General features: G+C 36.3%; 1 protein-coding gene across 1 annotated transcript in view; it reads left to right on the top strand.

Annotated features, from left to right (window-relative positions):
- LOC124618709 (zinc finger SWIM domain-containing protein 8 homolog) overlaps positions 1-17,168 on the top strand; it is a 521,177-nt gene extending 504,009 nt beyond the window's left edge. The window contains exons 24-25 of the mRNA XM_047145371.1: positions 1,591-1,740; positions 8,374-17,168. Coding sequence (XP_047001327.1) covers positions 1,591-1,740; positions 8,374-8,440 — 217 coding nt within the window. The 3' untranslated portion in view covers positions 8,441-17,168. The remainder of the gene's footprint in view (positions 1-1,590; positions 1,741-8,373) is intronic.
- Positions 17,169-21,901: the final 4,733 nt, after the last annotated feature.

The raw sequence follows: 21,901 nt of genomic DNA, 5'->3' as shown, positions 1-21,901 counted from the left end.
TATGGAACACCTTTCGGATGAGTTATGGCCATGGCGGTATGATAAGGGGAGATGGTGCTAAAGTTTTACACTGTATGTTCCTTTGAAGCCAGTATCACCCCGTTAGATGCGTCAGAAATGAGCAGAGTACTGTTTACAATTGCTGCTTCATGTGCATATGGCAGTTGCTTAAAATAGAAAGTGTTACAGTGCTTTCACGAATAGCACACTATCAGGAAGGCATTTTCAAAAGTTTTTCTGGTCTTAAATGCATGTTTGATCCAGTAAAATTGTACATTTTGCATATTAATATAACTTCCTTTTTGTTATACATTGTGAATAATCAAGAAGAAAGGTATGTGACACAAAAGGGCTGCTTTTGTATTCCAACTTTTTCTTTAATATGGACTAATGAAACTGAAGATCGGTCTATGTCGTCTTCCTGGAAATGTTGAGAATGTGTTTTGCTGTGTTTTGTCAATTTCCACTCTTTCCGTCTCACAGCATTCACCCATGGTGGGGGGTCATCTAGTGGGTAAGTTTAAATTGCAATTGCACCTTTGATAATGGATGATTTTTGTAAGTAATTTTTGAAAAGTCTCATATTTTTTGCCCCCTAGCTTTTGCACTGCTTTCAATACCAAAGTTCTAAAAGCTAGTAGTGATCTGTTGGCTGTGTAAGGAATGTGCCCTTATTTTTATCCCCATTTCTGGAAAATCTTAATGAATTCAGAATAAAATATTTACTGTCTCATTACCAGTCCTGTGATCTACTTCCATAACCCTCTGTCAGTCATAGCTGTTCACATTGGTACACGTTGAAATTTGCTGTAAATTATTTGTTGACAATTAGCAGTACTGGTGCCTTATCACTAGTAGCTTCCCTTCTCTGAACGGTTTCATTGTTGTGTGTTGGTATCAACATGACTGCTCAGTTGTTGAGGTATAAGCTGATTGCTCGGTTTGATACACAGCACCCATTCGCTTTTCATTTGAACGGTTTATTTCTTTGGTAGTCAACATAATTGAATAAGTCATAAAAAGTTAATTTAGAATGTAAAATGCACTTATTTTCTTTTGGATCGTTTACTCATCTGTTCTGGCTGTTTGAGTATAAAGTATCAAAGGGATACATTGCAGCTGATCACATTTTATAGAAACTTTATAAGTATGATGTACTTGACCATCGCAGGCTCTGTAGGGATGTATAACTGCCTCGAACCAAATCATGTTGAAGAAATCCAAAATACATTCTAGAATGAAATTTTCACTCTACAGTGGAGTGTGCGCTGATATGAAACTTCCTGGCAGATTAAAACTGAGTGCCGGACCGAGACTCGAACTCGGGACCTTTGCCTTTCGCGGGCAAGTGCTCTACCAACTGAGCTACCCAAGCACGACTCACGCCCCGTCCTCACAGCTTTATTTCTGGGAGTATCTCGTCTCCTACCTTCCAAACTTTACAGAAGCTTTACTCATGGGGCGTATTCACAGGCAAGAAAGTAATGTAGCAGATTTGCACAGTGTGTTGTGAACATTGCCAGTAATCTGTAAGTATCTGAAGGCTTGAAAATCACTAGCAATGTGAGTATAAATACCTCTCTTTTACAGGTATATTCAATGCATGCATCAGAAACTTTATCATCTGACCGCAAGTGACTATGAAGATTTTGTTAATATTGTTTGCTCTGCAAGAGCTGCATTCCAGATTACACCTGATGGCAATACTCAGTTTAAAGAGTGGTTGCAGTCAATACGAAGGTATGTTTTAAACCGTATCCATGCTTTTTCAGATATATAAACGTGAAATAAGTAGATCATCAGCATTCATAGTATAATGATATATAGGTACTTAAACTAGAACTGAAACATGATAGCTCAGCTTATGAACTTTTGTTGTTCTTTAGAACAAGCGGACACATATATACCAACACAGCTACATTGTCTTGGCACAGCAAGCCAATTAGCTCTGAATAAGAATGAAAACTCAAAAGTTGATTAATCGTGTCCCAGTTACTGTTTATTTGTGAATTTGAAGCTCAGTGCCTCTGTCTGGCGAGTGGTTATGTTTGCCCATTCTATTGCACACAGGATTTTACAGTATCATGTTAATTTTTGGATGTATGTTTTGTTATTTGGTCTTACCATGGTTGTTGATTGCAGTGTCTTAATAATATGTAAAACTTACCAATTGATTTGTGAAAACAGTACATTTTATGAGTGGAAATATGCTGACAATTTATATTGCAGATCTGTACTTGGGTTTAAACTAACTTAATGTTTTTGAACTGTTCTTTTTTCTTAGTCAGTGTTTGTGATTAATTAGTGTAGTGGTTGAATATTTTTATAGCTGCGTAATCTGCTTCTTTTTGCAGCAGAACTTGATTAAATTTTGAATAGCAGAGGTAATTGTTATTCATAGAATTATATTTAGAAACACCTCTTCTTTTTAAATTGTAATCTGTTATCAATAAAAAATTTCATAAAGTAGTAAATATAAATTCTCTCTCTCTCTCTCTCTCTCTCTCTCTCTCTCTCTCTCTCTCTCTCTCTCTGTCCGTGTGTGTGTGTGTGTGTGTGTGTGTGTGTGTGTGTGTGTGTGTGTGTGTGTGTGGTTTTTTTTTTAGAGGGAGAGGGTGTTCATAAGGTAGTTCACTGTGGACTCCGAACTGGCATTAATTAATGGAAGAATGCAAAGAGGCCCTACTTTTGATACTTCTATCTCCAGGATTTTACTGTAGACATACTGATTTTATACATAAAATGTGTTCACAATTGTGAATATGGATAACCATCTGCTGTATAATGGAATGATGACAATGAAAACTTGTACTGGACATAGGTTCAAACCCAAATTTCCCACTTATCCCAAGCGGTTTCCTTACACTTAGACTATCCGAGCCTGACTCATGGCCAGACCCAAACTTCCCACATGCTGTCAACCATGTGTCTACACCCTACACTCTTATGTCCATTATGTGTATTGGGAATATGGGAATATACATTATGGATGTATGAACTTAGGTTATAGACACATAGTTGATGACATGTAGAAGTTTGGGTCTGGCAATGAGTTGTGCTTGAATAGTGTAAAGGTAAGGCAGCTGCTTGTGGTAAGTGGGAAATTTGGGCTAGGCTTCGTCCAGCGTAATTTTTTGTTTTCATCATTCCCTTATACAGCTGATGATTGTCCCTACTCACAACTGTGAAAACATTTTATGTTTTTTATTGTAGCTGCTGCAGTGTCTGTTTCTTCAGACATGCATGCATATCAAAAAGGACATGCATCATACTTCTTGACAAAGCAGGCACTGCAGTGTCGTATCCTAGCTTTAAGTCTGTGTGGCACACAGGGTTTGTGTGTGAAGGAGGTTTGTTTCTGTTGAATTTGTTAGTGTAAACATAATGTAGTTAAGTGTTACTAACTGTTGTTATTATGGAAAAGCCAAAATGTGGCTTTATTATTGTTGATACATTCATAATAAAAGCTTCTGTAATTTGCATGATTAATCATTAACCATAATTTGTCTCTGAAATAAAGAATGTGGAGGTCAGTTGGGGGGTGGGGGGGGGGGGTGGGGGTGGTCACTTACTGGATGAAACTTCACACTAGTTAAGGCACTGCTTGCTCACTCCTATCAGGTTAACCTTCTATGAGCTTTTTCTTACGGTATTGGAAATCCCGTGTGGCTAGGGCCTCCCATCGAGTAGGAGTACGTGGTACTTGCAGAGCAGATAGGGAAGATCTCAGAATAGGGGCACTTGTACCCAAGAACTATATTGAAACATATCACCGTGTAATAGGCATTTTATGTAGCCTGTGAGAACATCTAAAGTTTGTTTTTATAAAGCTAAAGAAACTCTCTCTCTCTCTCTCTCTCTCTCTCTCTCTCTCTCTCTCTCTCTCTCTCTCTCTTTCCAGGCCTGATTTACCGAAATATGACCACTGTTACAGTGGCTAATTTGAGGCATGACTCAGGGGATCTGCATATGCAAAAGTTCACAGGGATAGTTGTGGGATGCACCAGCTTTCCCAGGAGAAATGGGCTGAGAACAATTCTGTCTTCCATGGACTCGTATGGCAATAAGAGGGAGAGTGTCTATTGTGGAACGGAAGCTACTGTACAGTCTCTGATCAGAGGTGTGGTGTTGAATGCCAACTGAGAGGATGAACACAGACTTGGGGAAGGTGTATTTCATGAATGAGTAATTGATGTATTCATATAATTAAGTTGTTGTGCTTCAAATAATATTGATGTCTGGTAATAGTAATTAGATCAGACAGTCTGGGTATTCCAAGAAGCGCTCCCACTTACGTGGCCCATACCAAGGTTCTTCGAAAGCGAGTACCTAGTCTGATTCCTGTGGTTGAAATTATTGTGTTTTCGTCAGTTTGGACTTGTATGTAAAATACTTTTTAGTCAACATGAAGATGACAGTGATTACAAGGAATGACTTTTAGAATGTGTATTGGAGGACTAGGCAAATGAAGTGCACAGGAGCAAAGGGGCACTCGTATCAAAGTAGTGGTATAAAGTGTAGTAAACATGGGGTCTGAAATGCGTACTTTAAGAGCTGTAAGCATGTGTTAGGTAGAAGAGATGTGTTTCTCACTAGCAAAAATGAACAAGTGCTCTTAGCTCTTAAGGTATGCATTGTAGAGCCCAGGTTTACTAGACTTTTTTCCCTTGTTTTGTGTAAGGAACCTGTCCTTAAAGATTGTCAGCATTTTCTGGTATGTATTTCACTCTAGTAGGCAGTTAAATATTTCTGGTAGTGATGCAGTATTCATTTGCAACATTGCTGCCAGTCATTACGCAAAGAAAAATCACCAAATAGTGATACGTTTTCAGAAGTTACTTTATTTAATTATTTTATTTAAATGATCAGTTTTGATATCTCATTAATGCGCCCCATGTATAAAGAATCAGATAAACTGATGCCTAACTGGATCCATCAATACCTGGATTTTTTTTGTGAAGTGCTTACTCCAGAGACTTGACAGGTTGTTCTTAAGTCTTAAGAAAAAAACACACAATTATCTGAATGAATCTGATGAAATCGGGACATTTAATATCAGAACATTTAATAAACTGAACAAATTTTCCATTCCAACATCAAGAAGACAACTTCAGTCCATAAATGCCTTTGTTTAATTTGGAGACTAAATTTGCATTTTCACTAAAGAAACCTTCAGGCTGTGTTTCATGAATATATCTGTGTAAAAATCACCCTTGAGAAAAAAAGTTTTCACATCAAACTTCTTCATATCTCTATCGTACACCCCTGCCAAAAGCAAAAGGTTAAGGAGTGATTCGTACTGTACAACAAGTGAAAGTTTCCTCCCTAATTAAGTCCAGATTTCTGAGAACAACCTTTTGCACATAACCTAACTTCATAACTCATTATGGTACTGTGTGGTTTCTGTTTAATCTTGTAAAACCAACAGCTTAGTGATCTGGAAGTAGATCCACTAAATCCCAGTACATGAGTAATTTTCCTGGAGCACAGGCACGAGTCTGAAAACTTGATCTAAATCCCTTCATGAAGTTTACCATACTGACGTGATTCACAGAGGAATTTACTTAGAGCCGTTTGTAGAATCAAACCACAGTCAGCCATTTTCATCAAATTTTTGAAATTTGGATGTCCCAAATTCAGAAAAGAGCTAATTTAGATGATGCACAATTTGCTTGTTCCACATTTTTCATACAAAATAACATTCTGTAACATTTATTTTCAGCTTTTACACCACTTGTCACTAGCCTCTCACGAAATACCTCCATCTTATTATTGTTAAATGTGACTTCTAAATGTTTACTGGTTACTGCTCCCACTGGAAAGAAAAGGGTTCATACAGTATACCCTACAGTGTACAAAGTTCCCATACACCATTGACTAGTGCATTTAATGTGACTGGCCAATACCTACGGCATAGACAGCTGAGTTATCTCATACCTGAACAGGAACTTCGAACTTTCCTAGTGATTTAAGCAGTAAAAATCATTCCTTGTGTAAGGTCAAGTGTTTTAATGCAGCACTATCAGTAAGCCAAAATGTTCCTAATTTATGCACTCAGAGCGTAATGTTTAGGCTCTTGACCTTCTCTTGACAATTTCATCTGTCTTTCCTTACGCTCAACCTTATAATGATCTTTTTATGACAATAATAGCATTTGATACTCTCCTTATTCACAGAATTTCTGCTTAAATTGCTTTGTAAATACTGACCCTGACCTTTATGCTTTTTGTGATTTCCATTACCAGCAGCAAATGTAGTTGCTGTTTTTTCAGTTTGTGGCAAACCTTATTCTTCTTTCAGTAATCTTTCTGTTAAATTTTTGAAAGTCTGCTTGTTTTCACCACACAAATTCCAAGCTGCAACAAACAAACCATATGTTGCTGGAAGCCCACCTAAAACTTTGGTGTTCTTGTTTGCATCTCCCACTGGTTCACCAACATCTGCAAGAGAATGTGGTAATGCTTCACCTTTACTAATATATTGCACATCAGTATTACAGAGTGACATGTTATAATTAAAGAACTGTTATTTCAATGCTACTTTATTTATTGCAGATCACTGCTCGTGAATTGTCTTAAGCCGATGCTAAATACCATTTGCTATAGCACACAACATGACAGTTTGCAGCTGTTCAAGTTCTGTATCAGGTTAAATAAAAAGCATTGCTTTTGTATTAAGTTTATCTCACAAATTTTGTGCATCTGTACCTTCAACTGGCCTTACTTTACTTCCATCAAGGATGTTGAGCAATTTCTCAGTGTGAAAGATAACTTCCACAATTGAAAATCATTTCCATCAAATTGCTGGATACTGAAAAGCTTCGTACAATTCATCTTTTACCTTCTCACTTTCCAGGTAAAACCCTTGATGTAATTGAACACAATTTGGAGACTTGATTGACAGGAAGAAAATAAAACATTGCCCCAGTAAATTAACATTTTTTCTGGGCCCATATACTGTTGGACCGGCTGTAATTACAATATAACAGCATATAATGAATGAGCTTTATTTCTTGCATAAAACAAAAGGATTTAAAACAGAAGACACTACAAATGTATGCAAAGGGATAAAAGACAATGTGCTTGGCAGAAGCTGCAAAGATAATAGAACATCAGCCGTATAAAGACATTGTACTTGTACACAGACATGCAGAAGTAATCAGCACAACAAGCTATACTACCCAATAAAAGTCAGTAGAAAAGTCTTGATTCACCTAGAAGAATTTTCCTGCAAATAGCTTCAGGCCCGTATTTTCATTGACAATAAAAACAAAACAAAAATCCACTTTTTCAAAATTACTTCAACTTCAGTTACAATCCATTCACTGTTTATTTTATTTAGGTACAGTTTTCCCAATTGACCTCATTTTTTTAAAAGAATTTTCATTGTTTTTTTTCAGTACTTGAAAGTCATTATAAAGATGGCAGAATATTTTTATGTTTGTATAATTTGCTGGCAATCTTTAGACTCAAAATTTCCTTATACTTCACAAGGTGCTCATGAAGTAACTGTAAAAGTTCCAAAACTTTAGATTTTACTATGTTCTTTCCAATTTTGTTTCATAACTTAGTTCCAGTCATATGTATTTTGGCAGTGAGTTAGCAGATGTTTGCAAGATTTCTTATATTACGCTTTAACAAACGGAATGTTCACTTGTGGAAACAGTAAATTTGAAAGGAGATGGATGATGGCCAGTACTTAAATAAGGCATGAGAGGGAGGTGGGGGAGGGAGCAGAAACAGTACCTTAGTAAGTACATTCTTGCCAGTGTCTATCCAGAGATTATAAAAGGACTTAGTGAGAAGTAAATACTGATTGAAAAATGGGATAAATAGTGCAAGAAGCAACATAAAAAAGAAAACAGATAAAAACCAAAGAGAGAGATGGGTAATATGTGAGACAAATGTAATCAAAGAAATTCTCATTCTCCTTTTCCAGTTTTGTCTTAATGGACTGCACTATTCATTTTGTTTCTGAGTTCATTTTTACTGAGCTTTTATTACTCTTCCGCTTGTCATATTGGCAGTGCTTGGAATTTCATGTCACAAAGGCAAGTACTGACAACCTTTGTTTTTCCTTCTGATATTTAGGTTTTATGTTAATTTTTATTGAAATGTCTAAAGAACTGCATGAATTTGATTTTGGGCATGCAGCTCTGCAAAATCCATCTATTCCACTGCATATCTTCTGGCCATCAATGTAATGAATCACAGTGCAGTCTCTGGTCTCACTCCGAGGGTTGTTGGGAGATGTATAACTGGAGTATCAGTGGAAGAGATAGTATTTTCACGAAGTTTGACCAAAATTGACAGATTGTTGATTTCACTGTAAAAATCTGAAAATAAACAATAATCTGATGTTTATTTCTTTCAGGTCTAAATCTTGTAAGAAAGACCTGTGGGCACAGATCAATGCTGCATTGCAAGCCAACAGCAAATGACAAAGGCCAGACCTAGGTGCCCACTATTCTTCTAGCAGCAGTCCCAGGAGTGGAAGCCCACAGTGTTCTGCCGTACTGCAGCTTGAGGCGTCCCCTCGGGACGTGTTTCCCTCTGTGATTTCAAATGCCACTCTCACTCAGGATGTAAATGGTAATGCTACCATTATTACGGGCACTGGTGGTGCTTTGCATCGATTCCCTGGTATGGGAATCACACTCACCGTGGGAGAAGGGTTTGCAGTGCGGTGGGATAATGGGCGTTTCTGTGTTACCGAGAATGGGACACCGAGAGAACGGCAAATCTTGTGGAATGAGGAATGTGGCAGATAATTGTGTAAAAGTCTGTACTAGTTATTTTCTAGTTGCTCTTTGAACAAATTTGCCAATTCTTTGGACAAATGTGCAGTTCCTTTCCTTTCTTGTAATTTCTTTTTACAAACTGCGATGTAACTGTGTAGAAATCATGTTGAATGATTTAGTGATTAATTTTTATCTCTTTTGTAGCTGTGTGTGGAGACAAAAGATAAAGAGAAATGTCTGACTTTTTGAAGTCATTAAGGAAAGCTTTTCAGTAGTGAAGTTTTGTGGTGTCGTGCATGTATATGATATAATACAACCTAATTTTGTTGAGCTAAGAAATTAAAATCATATTGTGTTTTTTTTCTTTTTTTCATTGTGTGTTCTCTCTTCATTAGACTTAACTGTAATTTCTACATTAAGAATTCATTTCAGTCTTTGCATTAGGACACTGTCAATTAAGAACTCAGTACTTTCGTGAAAATTACATTTGAATTTATTTCTGGAATTTGTGTGTTAATTGATACCACGTGAGAATTTCTCAGCCTTACAGAACTGTTTCCTTCTCATTCTCCATTCATTCCTTTTCCTCCTCTTTCCCTTTTCCATGTGCACTTTCGTGAAATGTTATCCCCCCTCCCCCAAGTCTTTGTTGTTCCTGGCAGTTGTGTTCAGACTCATTCACTCTCAGTAAATAATGGGAAGTTCATATTTCATTTGTAAGTGTTCAGAATTTAGAACAGCTCTAGTTATCTTCATTCTGCATGTCTTTCTCATGGTAAATTGTCTGTCAGATTGCTATTTCTAAATGAGTTTCTTATCCATTTGTAATGTCTATTCTTGTAGTGAGTCAGTCCTACCAAATTTGTTGTTGAGGGCAGCAGTTTCATTAGAGTTGAACTAGATATCTACTCTTGATAATTTTATAAAACTGTAACAGACATACAAAACATTGTATTGCAACACCAAGCATAGAAAAAGGTACAAAATGAAATGATTGATATTTCAACAATGCAGTTTTCATTTACGTGCAGCAGTGAATTATTCTTTGCATTTATTCTTCATCCTTGTCATACAAAAAAAAGTATGTCTGATGTTCCTAAGTGCAGAATACATTACCCATTTGAGTTATTGGTGACACAAATGTCACTGGAGATCCTTGTGTGTGTGTGTGTGTGTGTGTGTGTGTGTGTGTATGTGTGTGTGTGTGTGTGTTTTTCTCATATCTGTCAATCATCTACAGTTCAGAAGTAAAATTTTACAGGCTGTAAATCTTGTGCTTGGATTTATTGTGAACTGGAGCATTTTATTATTTGCCTGTGAAGAGACAGCAGAGTATGTTAAAGATGCATTGATAGTTTGCTGGAAGTGAGAATTCTTTCCTTGTTTATTCAGTGAATCCATGTTTTCCAAGCTCAACTGTGGTTTGCCCCCAATAGAAAGTTGTTCATATGCTGTTAGTATCCAAAAGGCTTGCATGAGGCTGGTAGCTGTATGAAATGTGTTTCTTTACAAGACAGTTGAAATACAATCAGCATATAAATGAGTAAGAGCATTTTCAGTCTGCATTATCAAACTCTGTGCTGGAATGCAAATTAAGATGTAGAAGATCATGGATAAGGCATTTATTAACTTAAAATTGTAGTTCAGCCACCACATTTATGTACTCAGGATGGCTGAAATGTAGAATATATTCTAGGTCTTACTCCTACTCCTGCGTAATTAGAGGGCTGGACAATTTTTTTAAATAGTTCTGAATCACATGACTGCTTTATATTTTTACATAAACAACTCCTTGCAAAGGAAGAGGCAGCTTAAGCACAAGGGGAAAATCTGACTTCTGGTTTAAGATTCATATCAACAAGTAATTATACAGGAAACTACATGATTGTTGCTACCAGCAACGTCATGAAAAGAATGTTGAAGTAAAGTGGATTTGCATTGTGCTGGTCTCATGGACCTCCTTTTGTCATTCCAAATGTGTATTAGCAAAAGCAAATTTCTTTTCATGCTTGGCATAATGTTGACTATAAAGCGAAAATTGTCTTTTGCATTTGTTTCCAAAATTGTGGTTGGTATAATGTTTATATGTGATTCCCAATTCCCTGTTTCAGAGCCATTTATTCAAATTCTAAGGCAGATGAATTTATTTAGTTATTTTTAATGAAACTGCATTCAGGTCCTATATATCTTAATTTTGTAAATTATTTTCTTTGAAAACTTTTTAATTTGCTGACATGTTGACACACCAGAAAGTGTCATGCAAGAGAGATGATTCTTCACGTGTTGGACTTACCTATCCATTTTTAAATCTTCATTTACTGATCTTATATGTAATGTACTTGAGAATGATGGAACATTAGTTCAGATTTGTACATGAAAAATGAGAAACCTACAAAAAAAGGAAGTACAGGAGAAAACGGTGCAAAAAACAATATGCATCTGAAGCTCCCAGAACCACTGCTTCATTATTGCCGAAGGGAAAGAAAACAGTAAAGGTTGAGAATTCTGAATGGTTGTAACACATTTTCATTTATTCCTTGTCTTTTTCAATATACCAGATGAAGGTGTAGTTCAGATTTCTATCCGCATTTCCATATTTGGCAGTAAGCACTACTTCAGATCTGTGTTCAGAGGTTTTATCTTTTTGACAATTTTTTGCATTTTAAAACAATTGCTCAGAATTTCTTTGTAAGTGTGTTTTATATGGCAGGTGCTCCGTTATAAGATAAAAGTAGCAGTTATGAAAGAAACAAAAACAGAATAACAGTCCCTATATTGCTTTCAGTTTTCATCGTCAAATGTTCAAGCCTTACTGTTTATTTCATATATATTCTTTCAGTTTGTAGATGCATTTTTTTAAAAAAAATGACCTCTGCTCCAGCACATACACAGCTTTCCTTCGCAAGTTACATGGTAGCTGAAAATTACTGTCAAGTACTAAATTCAAAATTGTTTTACAGTCTAATTCCACATACTTCAAAGGACGATGCAAATAGCAGTTGACACTCAGTATTTACATGGGAGTGTATGTCTGATAACCTTCATGTGGTATCGTTCAGCTCCATGTTAAAGCCACTTTCTCTTTTCCTTTCCTTTTCTTTAAAAATTGCTTATTGAAACCATGGACAATTCTTGTAAATGTATGCTGTTGCTGTTCTGGCAGTGCCAATGTGAATGTGACCAGAGATTATTGTTCCCCTATTAACATCTGATATGAAATGCTATATGTTAAGTATAATCCTGTAATTATCTGCAAAATTGAGGTAGTTATGCTATTCTCATAATTTCAGAGTTATGAGAAATGTATGGCAAGATATAGTTACTTAAGTCACCACTTCATGATGATAAAAAATAGTTATATTAAATATGATAATGTAGTGATAAGCAGTGTGTGTAATTCCAGAAATTTTAAGTGAAATTGCTAGCTGCTGCATGGCAGACGGACGGATAGATACATTTCTGTATGTATATAATTTAGTCAAGGGAAGTGTTCTGTGTATTTTTGTGACTGGTACTGTTTAATTACAAATTGTATCTGCATGGTAAACTGAATTGTGAAATACGGGTAAAGCCATGGAAAGATATTATTTATTTCGCATAGATTTCAGTTCGCTTATATTATTTCTGAATTATCTGCAGGGTAGTACTTTTATTAGATAATCATAATAAAGTCTTTTCCACCCTCAGAGTGATTCTGGGGTGAGGAATAGTTTAATTTCTGATTGTTTTATCATGCTGGCATGACTTAACAACCATCTTTGCTTATTCCATGCTTAAAGCATTGTGGCTTAAACAATCGTATGAAACTGTATTAAATGAGCATTAAAGCTGACATCAGGTTTTAGCAACAACATTATCTTTTTTTAATTAGAAAGTATGATGTAGAACTGGATTATAACTGTCTTGTAATTGTTGAGGATATTTATTAGTACAGAGTAAACATACAGAAATTAAATGGATATATTTTTTCACTGTCACTATATTAAGAAGCAGGTGCACTGGTTTTTCAGCTTTTCATTGCTGTATTCTAAAAAATTTATATTGATTTTATGAGTGGATTGTGATCATAAAATATTTAAGTTCATTACCTGTGCTCATTTCATAGTTTTACCTGCAGATAAAATTAGTTACTATGTTGTTCTTTTACATAAACCTTTACTATTATTAGCAGACAGCTTCTGTGACACTACACGAGACATAGCTTTGGTATTTTCTGTTTCTATAATTATATTTTGGCTACTGTTTCTTGCAACAGAATGAAATGGTTAAAGAGGAACAAATTTACCAATCCTCTTTAAGTTTTCCTCTGTATTAATGAGGAATGTTTTCTTTAGTGTTCAACAGCAGGAAAACAAAGACTGAATGTGTCAGTTCCACAATGGGAAGCAAATTCAGTGTGATTTGGTATCACTTCATTTTACATTTTTCTTCTGTGAGGACATTTGCTGCAGTGAGCTTCATTCTCTACATCCTATAGTACTTCAATAAATGCCACTGCACCTGCAGTTTTTATATTCAAATAAAAAGGAAAATTTCCTGTCATCTATTTATGAAATGAAAATTTTTAAGGTTACAAGAAATAAAACACCCATTATTTATCTGAGCCTCTTGTCCAATATGGAAGTGTAGTCAATAGGCTGGAAATTTAGCAGTGTAAGAATTAGCGGTTGATGTATTCTGAATATATACATTTTTAAAAACGTGATTTTGAAATGTGTACAGTAGTAAGTTATCATTGTCTTATCAGTATATCAGTTTGGTCAGTGTTTTTGGTTTTGTAAGTAGCACATACACAAACATGGAAACAGTACTGTGAGCTTCCAACTGTTAACTATTGTTTGTTTGACAGATCTTTATTTGATGGTTTTATTTATGTAAGTCAGTACTGAAAATTACATATTGGTAACTTTTTTTAGCATATCTATGAAGTTAAAGGAAGAAAATTTCTTCTATCTGCACTCTGTTACTTAAACCTGCTGTTGTTTTGAAAATGGAGACCAAGTGATGAATGGATGTAAACTTTGAATGAGTGTAAATGCGTGTATATATATTTTAAGGTGATTCTTACCTTCACAGTTTAGCTCCTCATGAGTTTTCATTTATTTTGGAATGTAGTAAAAGAAGATATGAAAATTTCAGGTATTTTTAAAACTGTTCTAGGTACCACAAGTGAATCTGTGAATCTTATTGTAAAATGTAGATTAATATTGTTCAGATATTAGCAGATACAAATGCAACAACACATTTCAAAGTTATGTTTGAACTGTGTTGTTTGTATTGTTGTGGGAATTGACTTATTCCTTCAAAGCTGTTCAGCTACTGCTTTAGTTGAAAATGCTTCAAGGTGAGTTTAATAAATGAGGAATATATTTTCAAATTATTTAACAAAATGGAACAAACATTTATTGGAAGCTACACAGTGATTATATCATGGTTATAAACCTCTTTACACACCCAGTTTTCTATGTAGAAAGCATAAACAAGTGTAGAGTTTTGATTTTTATTTCATTTTGAAAAGGGGGCCTGAATAAACCATTCATCTTTTAGTGGTTGGATTCCCCAAATCCAGCAAAAACTAAGTCTGTATGCATGGAACTGTAGTTGCAGACACTAGCTTCAAGCAGACATCACAGTAGTGTAACAATGTTCTATATAAAGTATAAATTATAATTTTTTTTTTCACTGACTTTCAGACAGAAAACATTTTTTACTGTTAGTTTACACTTATCACTGTCACATTTTTCAAGCACAGTAAATCTTTCATGCATTCCAGCATTGATTATGTTGAATATAACAATTATTGACAAGTCTGGAAATCGTACAGAAACAGCTTGTGCATTAATATGGTTTTAGTACCACAGACAAAAAATGTTTTTGTTCTGTTGGAAAGCAGATTTAAATTGAAAATGTCTTGTTTTCCTGTACACATTATATAGTTACCTACAGACAAGGTATACATTTCTGACCTCTTAACAAATATTCCATGAGCTGCTCTTCATATTATTTTTGTTTTGTTTCAGTGCAATTCTTTTAAATTTATGAGACTTGCTTTATTTACTTTCTCTTTGCGGTTCCATATTTAACCTGTTTTTTTTTTTTTTTTTCCTCTCTGTTGTTGCTCACATTTCTTTCTATCTGAAAGCTCTACATGGAAGGAATAAGTTTGGTCCCATTGGCCATGTCTTTAAATGTTTAGGTGTAAGTCTAGGTTACTTAAGAAGAGTAAAATCACTTCTGAAGATGAACAGTAGGTTTCTGGTTGGCAGTATGCAGCATTGACAATCGTCCTCATTGCAGTTGCTATCACTGCATCTTCTGGCCTCACCAGTGCGACTGCATTTCATAGTTACTTTTTACAACATTTGACGAGTTGTTTTACGCATTTGTATATCATTCATATTAGCAGACTCTGAGTTTGACACTGCATGCAGCGGTGTAACAAGTAGGCTGAAACTTTACTGAATGTGTCATGATATATTTGACAGTAATTTAGGCATGTATGTGTCACATCAGTTCTAATCTAGTATTGGGAAGTCCTGTCTCAAATTCAAATAAATGAAGGAATAAAGGTAACTATCCACAGTTTAGTTGAGATGTTGAGTGGTAGGCAGGCATTTTAAACAGGATTCTTTGGAAGTTTTGCCAAGAGTTAAGTGTCCTACCGCATTGCTTTACACCACACACACACACACACACACACACACACACACACACATACTACTACTGCTACTAATATTACTACATTGTCATGCAAAGGGTCTTTCCCTGTGTGTGTGTGTGTGTGTGTGTGTGTGTGTGTGTGTGTGTGTGTGTCCGCGCTTCCAGACAGCCTTGTTTATGTGCTTCCACCTGTCTACTGGTCAATGGTTCAAATAAACTGAGTGGTTACCTTTACTCTTTTCTTCATTTGCCACTTCATTTTCCATTTTGTGGTGTTGGGAACTATTCACACACATGCTAAATATGAAATTCAGTTCAGTGGCTAAGTAATATGCTAGAAGAAAAATAATGTTTCGGTTTCAGTTTGTGTATTATGTGTAGTAAAAACATAAAACTGTGGACACTTGAACTGTGAGTTAGATTAGTGTATGAATTTGCAATTTTACATATCACTGTTTATTGAGATACTAATATCATAAGGTTTGGGAGCACTTTACAAAATACAATGCTGTCTGAGAGATTTTCTCTGAGAAATGCATAAAATGGTGAGGCTTGTAAATTTTCTGTCCAGTTGAAGTAAATAGCTCAGTTATTCTGCTCAATTACATGTATTATTTATAATTGTAAATGCCATTTTATATTTGCTCATCTGAAATGTAAGGAAGCATTGTGCAGATGCCAGTAGCTTTAAATGAGTCTGTGTACATTTATAAAAATTATAACTGTTTCAAGATTTACTATAGTTTTAAAGGAAGTTATGTTGATTTATGTTTCATAAATTTAATTATTCCTCCTCATATTAGAATTACATTTCAGAAAGCATTGTTACTTATTCACAGTTCAGTTAAGATTTACCTCCATTGACAGATTTTCATGTAATGTGAATGTATATGTTATGAAGCAACAAATCTATAAAAAATACGCTGCCTTTTAAATTTATTGTTGCCTGATGATCATGTAAAATTATAAATCCTTGTTTTGTGTACTTAAATGATTTGTGACAGGTAGCATTTGTTTACATTGTAGTAATTATATTTAATGATTACTGTGAAGTTTCACATCAGCTGGAATGTTCTAAAGACTGATTGTTACTTACTTACATCATTCTAGCAACAACCAAAACATTGTGTAAGAATAAAATGTAATGTACTGATCACACAAGATGTGCGAAATGCCATTCCTCTGGTGAAATACAGAATGGCTTACATTCTGAGAGATTTTAAAGATGCCTATAGTCTGTGTAGGCTTTAAATTGTGTGTAGACATTTCATTTAGTGAGAAGTGTTTTACAGCATACTTTAATAGCAAAAACTTATGGGACCTGATACTGCTGTAATCCACTTTTAATTAGCATGTACTCATTGCAGGAATTTGCTATGTTAGTTCTGGAATTCACTCTGTGAATTGTCATCAAGCCTGCAATTTTGGTGTCTTTGACCACAATTCTCAACACAAATATCGGCACTGTATAGACTACTTTTGTGCTGTATTTGGACTGTATGTGATAGTGAATGTTGCCTTCCTTTTGGGACAGTGCTCAAGTTTAACCATCTACTCACCGAAAATCACCCCTGAGAACTGCCTGCATGCTGCCAAACAGTGTACTGAACACAGTGAGGTTTTGTGGTTATTATACACTGTCAGCATATTTTTGTCCATTTTTTCATGTAGACTAGCAATTTTTTTCAACTTTAAGTAGTTACATTTAAAGAAAATGTTTAAAAAAAAAGAGGAAAAATAAATTGAAGAAAATGCTAGAAAGTGAAAATTGATTTATTGTCTTACCCTGTGCTTTATGTGTTCATATTCTTGTGCTCCATTCTTGAATATATTCTATTAATAAATTGTGGAATAATGTTTCCCCTAGTTATCTTTGTTCTGTGTTACCTGTTTCTCCTACAGTCTGTAATATTAATTAAGATAAAGTTGACTGATTTTGGTTGTAGGAGGAAGCAACATGTAGGTTTGTAGGCCAGGTGGCATATAATAAAAGAGGAGGAGGAGGAGATTAGTGTTTAACGTCCCGTCGACAACGAGGTCATTAGAGACGGAGCACAGGCTCGGGTTAGGGAAGGAAATCGGCCGTGCCCTTTCAAAGGAACCATCCCGGCATTTGCCTGAAGCGATTTAGGGAAATCACGGAAAACCTAAATCAGGATGGCCGGAGGCGGGATTGAACCGCCGTCCTCCCGAATGCGAGTCCAGTGTGCTAACCACTGCGCCACCTCGCTCGGTATATAATAAAAGAAGAGAGGTACCTGGTAAGTATTCCAAATTGATTGTTAAAGAGCATTAAATTTCCTGCTCTTTTCACAGATTAAAAGCATTTTTTGACCCAATCTTCACCAAGATAATAGTGGTTCAAAAATAAAATAAACTTCTCAGGTTATCAAAAATAGCAGTAGAATGCAGGTTTTTGCCTTATAACTGTTTTTAAAGTAGAGGTTCTTTTCTCTTCAGGTAAGTTTCATTTCGCTATGTTTCTTGCTTCCAGTGTCAGATGCAAAAATCCTGAACACCAATGGTTACTGAAGGAATTAAGGAAATTACGTATCACACAGCTTGTCAGAATAATTACAACAATGAGAGATTTATTTTAACCTCATTAGGTCATGAATGTGACACCATTGCAACTGTCCCCGAGTCCAACCTGCTCATGTAAGCTATCATTATCATTTGATTTCAACCAGCGTGTCTTATGCGTGGAAGAGGTTACTTGAAGACTACAGGCAAAAACAGACCATGTTACGTAAGGAAAGGCACAGTCTCATTGTCAAAATAATGCTCCCACAGCAAACATGATTTCGTCATATATAAGACTTCAAGGTAATGAATGTGTTTGGTAATATGGACACAGATTTAATTGTGGTTGGTGCAGAATATCACCAAAAGTATATTCACAATTTCTACAGAATACCTACATTTGTCCACAAAAGACCAGGACAACCTACTCTCATTATTCATCAAGTCATGATAATTCAGCTTCAGCACGGAGAACAGTAAGCAGTGTCATTTTTTCCATGCACAGTTGCTTGATGAAGTACCTAAAAATTATCACCCACATGTTAAATCTGTGAAAAGGCTTCTGAAGGAGAAGTATTAAGATGACGTAATCATCTATGAGTAACCCAACAGGTGGAGGAGAATCATATTTTTCAGCATTCAAGATATTCTCTTCCTTTGCTCAATGAGTGGGTGTGGTACCAATTCAACACCATTTGCAGCTGGGAAGGAGGAGGTAGTATAAGTTTGGGAGAAAAACCCTTGTCTTTCAGATTTAGTGTTTTCAAATACCATAAGGCAACACCACACCAAATTTGTAAGGTGGTAGTGTAGTTTTTGGTGAAATAGTACAGTGAAAACACTGATACATATAATTTGGAGGCTCTGCAGTACTTAGTATTCTCATCCAACATTGTGATAAAACTGAAATTTCAATGGCCCGGACTGACCCATACAAGTGTGCCACAAAATATGACTCCTCCTGGACATACCTGTAAGTACAAACATGGTTGGGGATGGAAGGGAAACGATAGAAGTTATAATTTGCTTCAGACTGGAACCTGACGAAATGAGGTTAGTATTGTATTCATTCACAGTATTTGTCATTTGTAAAATTTTCAACATACTTGACTGTTGTTTGATGATTGCTCTACTTTGTAATAAATCATTACAATAACCACAACGGGGGGGTATCTGTCGGGAGGCCAGACAAACGTGTGGTTCCTGAAGAGGGGCAGCAGCCTTTACAGTAGTTGCAGGGGCAACAGTCTGGATGATTGACTGACCTGGCCATGCAATATTAACCAAAACGGCCTTGCTGTTCTGGTACTGCGAACGGCTGAAGGCAAGGGGAAACTACGGCCGTAATTTTTCCCGAGGGAATGCAGCTTTACTGTATGGATAAATGATGATGCCGTCTTCTTGGCTAAAATATTCCGGAGGTAAAATAGTCCCCCATTCGGATCTCCGGGCGGGGACTACTCAAGAGGACATCATTATCAGGAGAAAGAAAACTGGCATTCTACGGATCGGAGTGTGGAATATTAGATCCCTTAATCGGGCAGGTAGGTTAGAAAATTTAAAAAGGGAAATGGATAGGTTAAAGTTAGATATAGTGGGAATTAGTGAAGTTCGGTGGCAGGAGGAACAAACTTTTGGTCCGGTGAATACAGGGCTATAAATACAAAATCAAATAGGGGTAATGCAGGAGTAGGTTCAACAATGAATAAAAAAATAGGAGTGCGGTTAAGCTACTACAAACAGCATAGTGAACGCATTATTCTGGCCAAGATAGAAACAAAGCCCATGCATACTATGGTAGTTCAAGTTTATATGCCAACTGGCTCTACAGACGATGAAGAAATTGATGAATTGTATGATGAGGTAAAAGAAATTATTCAGGTAGTGAAGGGAGACGAAAATTTAATAGTCATGGGTGACTGGAATTCGAGAGTGGGAAAAGGGAGAGAAGGAAACATAGTGTGTGAATATGGATTGGGGGAGAGAGAAATGAAAGAGGAAACTCTCTGGTAGAATTTTGCACAGAGCATAACTTAATCATAGCTAACACTTGGTTCAAGAATCATAAAAGAAGGTTGTATACATGGAAGAATCCTGGAGATACTAGAAGGTATCAGATTATATAATGGTAAGACAGAGACTTAGGAACCAGGTTTTAAATTGTAAGACATTTCCAGGGGCAGATGGGGACTCTGACCACAATCTATTGGTTATGAACTGTAGATTAAAACTGAAGAAATTGCAAAAAGGTGGGAATTTAAGGAGATGGGACCTGGATAAACTGAAAGAACCGGAGGTTGTACAGAGTTTCAGGGAGAGCGTAAGGGAACAATTGACAGGAATGGTGGAAAGAAATACAGTAGAAGAAGAATGGGTACCTCTGAGGGATGAAGTAGTGAAGGCACCAGAGAATCAAGTAGGTAAAAAGACGAGGGCTAGTAGAAATCCTTGGGTAACAGAAGAAGTATTGAACTTAATTGACGAAAGGAGAAAATACAAAAATGCAGTAAATGAAGCAGGCAAAAAGGAATACAAACGTCTCAAAAATGAGATCGACGGGAAGTGCAAAATGGCTAAGCAGAGATGGCTAGAGGACAAATGTAAGGATGTAGAGGCTTATCTCACTAGGGGTAAGATAGATACTGCCTACAGGAAAATTAAAGAGACCTTTGGAGAAAAGAGAACAACTTGTATGAATATAAGGGGCTCAGATGGAAACCCAGTTCTAAGCAAAGAAGGGAAGGCAGAAAGGTGGAAGGAGTATATAGACGGTTTATACAAGGGCGATGTACTTGAGGACAATATTATGGAAATGGAACATGATGTAGAAGAAGATGAAATGGAAGATACGATACTGCGTGAAGAGTTTGACAGCACTGAAAGACCTGAGTCGAAACAAGGCCCCGGGAGTAGACAACATTTTATTATAACTACTGGTGGCCTTGGGAGAGCCAGTCCTGACAAAACTCTACCATCTGGTGAGGAAGATGTGTGAGACAGGCGAAATACCCTCAGACTTTAAGAAGAATATAATAATTCCAATCCCAAAGAAAGCAGGTATTGACAGATGTGAAAATTACCGAACAATCAGTTTAATAAGTCACAGCTGCAGAATACTAACGCGAATTCTTTACAGACGAATGGAAAAACTGGTAGAAGCCGACCTCGGCAAAGATCAGTTTGGATTCTGTAGAAATATGGGAACACGTGAGGCAATACTGACCCTACGACTTATCTTAGAAGAAAGATTAAGGAAAGGCAAACCTACATTTATAGCATTTGTACACTTAGAGAAAGCTTTTGACAATGTTGACTGGAATACCCTCTTTCAAATTCTAAAGGCGGCAGGGGTAAAATACAGGGAGCGAAAGGCTATTTACAATCTGTACAGAAACCAGATGGCAGTTATAAGAGTCGAGGGGCATGAAAGGGAAGCAGCGGTTGGGAACGGAGTGAGACAGGGTTGTAGCCTCTCCCCGATGTTATTCAATCTGTGTATTGAGCAAGCAGTAAGGGAAACAAAAGAAAAATTCTGAGTAGGTATTAAAATCCATGGAGAAGAAATAAAAACTTTGCGGTTCGCCGATGACATTGTAATTCTGTCAGAGACAGCAAAGGACTTGGAAGAGCAGTTGAACGGAATGGACAGTCTTGAAATGAGGATATAAGATGAACATCAACAAAAGCAAAATGAGGATAATGGAATGTAGTCGAATTAAGTCGGGTGATGCTGAGGGAATTAGATTAGGAAATGAGACACTTAAAGTAGTAAAGGAGTTTTTCTATTTGGGGAGCAAAATAACCGATGATGGTCGAAGTAGAGGGGATATAAAATGTAGACTGGCAATGGCAAGGAAAGCGTTTCTGAAGAAGAGGAATTTGTTAACATCGAGTATAGATTTAAGGGTCAGGAAGTCGTTTCTGAAAGTATTTGTATGGAGTACAGCCATGTATGGAAGGGAAATGTGGACGATAAAT

Source organism: Schistocerca americana, chromosome 1, assembly GCF_021461395.2.
Source record: "Schistocerca americana isolate TAMUIC-IGC-003095 chromosome 1, iqSchAmer2.1, whole genome shotgun sequence".
NCBI lineage: Eukaryota > Metazoa > Arthropoda > Insecta > Orthoptera > Acrididae > Schistocerca > Schistocerca americana.
Note: the sequence above shows the minus strand (reverse complement) of the source record. Positions and strands in the feature narration are given on the sequence as shown.